The sequence below is a fragment of the Hordeum vulgare genome, chromosome 3H (genome assembly GCF_904849725.1).
Source record: "Hordeum vulgare subsp. vulgare chromosome 3H, MorexV3_pseudomolecules_assembly, whole genome shotgun sequence".
NCBI classification, from domain to species: domain Eukaryota; kingdom Viridiplantae; phylum Streptophyta; class Magnoliopsida; order Poales; family Poaceae; genus Hordeum; species Hordeum vulgare.
The window spans coordinates 493572016-493578353 of record NC_058520.1 but is presented as its reverse complement, the minus strand read 5'-3'; the positions used below and the strand labels follow the sequence as shown (position 1 = coordinate 493578353).

The 6338-nt window shown below is 42.8% G+C and overlaps 2 protein-coding genes across 4 annotated transcripts; one reads left to right on the top strand and one right to left on the bottom strand.

Annotated features, from left to right (window-relative positions):
- Positions 1–29: 29 nt before the first annotated feature.
- LOC123444447 (DNA polymerase eta) lies at positions 30–5017 on the bottom strand. Of its 3 annotated transcripts, none has more exons than XM_045121155.1 (14): positions 4865–5004; positions 4648–4768; positions 4464–4575; positions 4199–4366; positions 3952–4116; positions 3623–3726; positions 3361–3480; positions 3032–3152; positions 2324–2437; positions 2072–2263; positions 1554–1653; positions 1327–1469; positions 568–658; positions 30–465 (listed from the first exon to the last, which is right to left on the bottom strand). In XM_045121155.1, the coding sequence occupies exons 1-14, from the start codon at positions 4938–4940 to the stop codon at positions 218–220; spliced, it is 1875 nt and encodes a 624-aa protein (XP_044977090.1). In that variant the 5' UTR covers positions 4941–5004; the 3' UTR covers positions 30–217. The 3 variants fall into 3 exon arrangements, with proteins under 3 accessions (XP_044977090.1, XP_044977089.1, XP_044977091.1); XM_045121154.1 differs by having other exon boundaries at positions 3032–3155; positions 4865–5003; XM_045121156.1 differs by having other exon boundaries at positions 373–465; positions 568–680; positions 3032–3155; positions 4865–5017.
- On the top strand, positions 4870–5885 carry LOC123444448. The gene is made up of 2 exons (XM_045121158.1): positions 4870–5288; positions 5395–5885. Exons 1-2 carry the CDS (start codon positions 5019–5021, stop codon positions 5755–5757), a joined length of 633 nt encoding a protein of 210 aa, XP_044977093.1. The 5' UTR covers positions 4870–5018; the 3' UTR covers positions 5758–5885.
- Positions 5886–6338: the final 453 nt, after the last annotated feature.

The following is a 6338-nucleotide window of genomic DNA, read 5'->3' as shown; positions in this document are numbered from 1 at the left end:
TTGAGGTTTGTGCTGGAGACGCAAATGTGTGATTGCATAGGGTCGCAAATTTGTGACCCTCAGGGTGCTCCAAGAATAAAAGTACTTTTCACAACCATCAATACATCGGCTAGGGTTTGTTAGAAGATGAGTTTCCTACAGTTTACATGCGGACAAGCATGAGAAGAGTCGGCATCATGTTAGAACTAGCATGGTGTGATCCAGCTATTCGGAGTGATCACCTTCCTGCTGGTGAAAAGTAAGAAGAAATGGTGGAACCCCGCTTCTTTGGGGTTGCCTGTTTCGGAGGACGGATCCAACCCTGTATTTCTCTCTGAATCTCCAGCGGCAGCTCCCCTACTACGGCCAGATCGATGTCTTCAACATTGAGCATCCACGTGTTACCGGAAGACTGGTCGATGGTGGTGTTAGTATTGTCCCTACCATATTGTTCAGCCTCGCTTGCTCCTGAAGAACTCTCGGGGCCTACAATGATGAACATTTGGCAAGCAAAATAACATTTTTTTCACATTGGTTACAATATGCAATATAGATATGTCTGCAGGCATAGAAAACAGCCTAACGAACCTTGATGGCTGCAAATTAAGCCGTCAAAGTTTCTTTTCTCGTGCTGGGCAGGTTGACTTTGTGAAAGAAATTTCAAAATAGAGCCAGTTCCCTGAATGATTGTTATGAAACATCTGGATGAGTACTCAGATTAGATAACATGTAAGTATGTCACTGAACTACAATAAATTACAGAACCAGACATGGACACTGAAAGTAAACCTCCTGCACCCTATAAAAATGAGTTTCTCACCCGACTTGAGAATTAGTTCAGCATGCCAATCACCCCTTAGGGTTGTAGGTGAGTATTACTGCGTTAGGGTGATGGTTGGTTAAGAATTATGGTGGAACGGAGAAGTGGGTGATACTCTACTGTGCTTCTAGTGGAGATGGAGTAACTAGCAAGATGCCGAAGGTCCCAGACTAACTAGCAAGATGCCAAAGAAAAGATAAGATGTAAGAATTCACTTGAAGTTCTAAACTTCTAATACTGCTAGTAAGAAAGGTGAATGAGATGAGGATCTGAAATCAAACGGGAAGAATAACAAACTCAAAAACCTGAGATCCATTTCTGGTATTTGGACAGAACATCATATATTTTACTGACTACTGAGTTCAGTTTGCTCAATTTTCCAGCAACCATACAAAGCATTACATGCTCTACTTTTCTTTCAAAAGAAAAACAATGGTAAATCGTAATCGCATTACCTGAAAACAGAACACAAATTAACCAATGAGAAGTCAGTTTGGTGATCCCTGAAGACGAAAGGAACAACTTACCTGAATTTTCGATAATTTCTTCGGCACATCTTTTCGTTCAATTGAGCTACATTGTTTGGCTGAATTACTATCGTCACAGTCTTCCTTTATAGATGATGGTTCACACCGTTCCTCATAAACTGGAGTCATATATAACTTGTTATCTAGAAAAGCATGTTCACAGTTCAGTATAGTAAGGGCAAACGGAAATTACATACGGTCTGCAATATTGAACTGAGTAACATTACCAACAAATGGTGTTAACTCAGGTGTAGAGGACGAATCAGTGATAGCTGAAGATGCATTGGAACTTCGGCCTTTGATATATTTCAAGATTGAGTTTGTTCCCTGAAGTAAAAATAAATAAGAAGGTATAAATAATATAAAAAATGATGTATAATCTTATTCACTCAAGCCTGCACACTACATATATAGTTACAAATTACATAAACTGGTAAAAGTGTTCCACACTAGATGTTTTTCGAAACGGGTCCACACTAGATGTCAAAATATAGATAAACTTCTTTCAAATAACAGAGCTTTACATCAGAAAATCTTGTCAAAGCTGTTGCCAGAAGCAGGCAGCAACTAATGTGATGTCAGAACGTATTTGGTTTGAGCAAATATTATGAAATACCTAATATGGAGTACATCTTATTAAGGAAACAACATGATCATATTGTCATCCTAGTTAATCTAGAGGGGATTGTTTTCAAATTCAAACACACGAAACTATTGAATACTGAGAAAGTTATCATAAACATACACTTGGTATATCAAATATTTTGCTTGCTGTAACAGAAAGAGATGTTATACTCCATCCAGCATTCCGAGAACCCCAAAAATCATGAAGCCCAGATTCAAATAGCTTCATTGCATCTTCTTGAATTTTGCCAGTCCCATAGCGTAATGGACAAGATTTGGAAGGGAATTTCTTCATTGAATTACCCTCGTTTTCCTACATATTCACCATTAGTAAGCTGAAACTAAAAGGCAATGAGTAAATTACATGAAGTACCTTAGATGCCCTAGCTTGGAGAGTTAATGTTTGAGCGACTCTCTTGTTGCAGCTCAAGTCAGACTGAATCCGCTCGCTCAATTCTTCACAAAGTTTATCCAGCCAGCTCTTAACCTAAAATGTATAAAATCGATTGTGAATTAATACGCCAGATTCAACGTAGCTAAAACAAAACATCCTACATTCATACACAGAATCAGAAATAACATATTTTGAGCCATCCTTGTGTGGGATTTGACTCGTTGACAATGCAATAATCCAGTAACCTATTTTAAGTTTGGTGGGATACAAGTATCATACAAAACCAATTTGTATTGTACAGCATCATGAAACTCCCAACATAGTTCAAAATGTACAACATGCCCCTAATCAAACCGGCACAAGGCATGTTGATACCAATCTGCCTAAGCTCTTGATGTGTGAAAAAAGGTCCAAAGGCCATTAATAAAATATTTAGCATCAACCAAGGGGTGTGCAACCTCTGCACAATATTAGTAAGCTGTGTCACTAAATGAAAAGACACTCTCCTAGCATCAGGTGATCGTTCGAGTTATGAGATGTGTATCATTAGCAACTAATGTTTTAGGTTTTTATCAGCTGTGCACGTCCATATAGTTGTCAGGAGAGTTGTTGGATAATATTTCTTAGTTTATATAAGCAGCTCTAAAGTAGAAAAGGCTGTTAGAGAACAAAAGAAAGCATGCTTACAGAAGAATTGTTCTTTAATGCTTTTGGGCCAGGAAATGTTTTTCCACAACCATGACTCTTTGGTAGAAGACGGTCCTCAACTTCTTCTCCACTAATACCTCTTGCAGTCTTCCATAACCACGTTCTGTGCAAAAATCAGATGCTTATAAGATGATATTTAACCAAGTACTATACATGATTTCTATACTTATAATTTGAAGCATATTAGCATGGAAATTTAAGTTGCACACTAAAAGTAAAAAAAAAAAAATTAGCAAGTCCAAATCTTTTACGTGGTATCCTAAACAACAGGCACCTGAAATAAAATCAAGCAATATGCAAAACTTTACCCTGTATTTACACCATAGTACTCTTGTAATTTCTCTTCTGTAAAACCTAGAAGATCCCCAACTGTCTCAACCCCCAGATCGTCCTGCAAGGAACTCCCAAGCTTACCCCCAAGTTGTTTCCTGCATAACATGGACGCTTTTCGTAATTCAGTATCAGACATTTCTAGAATGCAAGGACTAGAGAGTAATACAAGGTTTTAAAAACTTTGTCCAACAGAAAAAAAGAAACCAATAAATGTGGAGTTGTCATGTGGCTCGTTACATCTTCTTCACAGGCAGTGATGCTAGAAAGTCTTGAACCGAAGAAGATGGAACAACTGTTTGTTGAGCAGGTTTGTGCATCCCGCTGACAAGTTTAGCTAACATCTGCAGAATATAACAACATTTGAGTGGAACACTGCAGCAGGAAAAGGAAAGTATCAAAAGGGTAATGGAACAAGAGAAGCACTATGGGGAAGCTGAATTGAGTTCCTAAGTTCAGAGAACAGTACAAATAATTGGACTAATTATTCTTAAATGTGCAGAATGAGAAGAAACGAATCATGCAAAAAAGCATACTTCATCTACTCACTATTATGACTGGTTATAAACCTTATTGTGAGCAATGCCAGCAGAACACGTGAATTGGGTTTCCTCCAGAACTTTTACTCGTAACTGTGCAACAAGTATAGTTCCGCACGCCAGCAACTTATCCTGGTAGTCGGCATCTGCTCGACAAAGCCATGCCTTCACATTCTCTTCCCTGTCACCGGCATCCTGAACATACATATCAAGGTCTACGGTCACACTCACACCAAATGTAAGAGCAGCCCCAACCAATTTACGGAGAATTTCTTACAGAAGGAAGGTCCAGGATATTTGACTTTGTGGCCTCCTCAAAGATAGACTCTGACGACTCCGGGGGAGATTCCAAGAGCATTTCCTTGGCTGCATCAGTAAGGTCGAGATAGACTTCGTCGATGGATGCTCGCTCACACTTCCCCTTAGTCGAAAGGATCGCTACGACCTGAAAGGATTGGACGCAAAACCGTCAAATGCCATGGAACAGTCCTGGTTGTTTAACAATGGGGTAAATTATCGGTGTTGTTGCAGTGGCATGCTACCTCGGAGCCGGCATTTCGGTACACATTGAGATCGGCCTTGTCACGGGACACGGGAACCTGGACGAGGTTTATGCCTGGACAGACATTCTTGGCCTCATCCCCACGCATGGACCTGAATCAACCAATAAAGCATGACAGATATCTGACAGGAACCCCCGAACGGAGCAGGTGAATCGGCCCTCACCTCTTGACGCCGAACTTGCGGGCCTCGTAGCTCACCGCAATCAGGCCGCCGCCTTTCCAGTCGTTGTACTGCACCACGGCCGTCGGCTGCCCCCTGAGCGCCGGGTTCCTCCGCTGCTCGACTGCAGGTGAGCGAATGCACTGTTACCCTCTCAGTTCAGAGACGCTGCGAGAGAGGGGGCAGGGTAGAGGGGGTAGAGGACGAAGAGGGTGGTGACCTTGCACGTAGAAGCAATCGAGGTCGAGGTGGGCGATCACCCGCGGCTCCTGCGGCTCGGGCCTCGCCACCGGCATCGCTTCCCTTTCCCCGCCGCCGCCTCCCGCCGACTCTGCCCTCGCTTTCGCTTCCCTTTCTCTATTGCTTCTTTGTTTATGTTTCGGTTTCGGCCGGGCGCGATCATGGCCGTCCGTCTCGCCAGTTGGAGAGACCACGTGGCGGGCATCCCGCGACTTCTAAGCGAGCCCGTCCCGTTGGCAACCCCATCTCCACGCATCTCCCCTTCCCTCGTCCCATTCCCCTTGTCCACTCTACTCCTCTTCTCTTCCCCTCCGTGCCGCTGCCGCGTGAAGGAGCCGCGGAAGCGGCCGGACTTTGCCGCCGAGGCCGGGAGCGACCAGCGATCTCCTGCCCCGTCGCACCAGGTAAGGGCGCTGCTCAGTGCCTCTTGTATTTTGGTAGGATACTCCGCGAGTCGATCAACACTGTTTGTTTACTGAAATGTATCTTCCAAACTGTTTCCCCTTGCAGATTAACAGTGTGTTTTCCTTGACGTACGAGATATGGGGAACCGACATTTGGCTTGACGCTGGAGCGAACTGTCGTTCGACATCCTCAGAAGTTCAACTCTCTCCTGACCTCATACTTGTGATTGCGAATTTGTGGCATGCAGCTCGGGGTCCAAGATCAACGTATCCTCGTGTGTGGAAGACTGATAAGAGAATTGGCACCATTTCCAAGTCAGAAAAGCTTGTCAAATATGGGAGGTTCTCCTACATTTCACATGCATCATTTTTGGGCTCCTTGTATCCGTGGTCCGTTTCAGCCTACGAGCTAATGCAGGCTCAAAACTACTCCCTCCGTTTTAAAATAAGTGATTTAAAAAAGATCTAATTTTATACTAAAGTTAGTACGAAGTTGAATCACTTTTGAGTCATTTATTTTAAGACGAAGGGAGTATATTCTGCATTTATTTTGGTTGCTCACAAAACTCCAACCTGCAACAAGAATACCGTTTGATTGCAAGCATGTGGTACCCATATGCACGTGATGTTTGTTGGTCACGTTTAAGGCATGCGGTGTGGTAACCTCTTGTTCGAGTGGTGAGGTTATCAACACACATACTCATAGGCAGAGCTTAGCAATTTGAACAAGCATTCGCATTACATTATAGGCATTACATTAGCATAGTCATAGACTCACAATAACGACCCAGAATATCCACACAGACTGACAGATCAATGGCCGACATTCATTGGCCTCCCCCGAGGCATCTCCAAGGTGTTGCCCTCAGCAACCTCCTTGCCTTTGGAGCTATTCCCATGCTAATTAAACTGAATGAGATCAATGGATGTAACGAACCACCATGGACTAATCATGAAAATCAACACACAAGCACATGTAACAAACTAGCATGAAGTGATCATGAAGTTGAACATAGTAGCATTGAAACCGACATGGAAAACATGTGCATC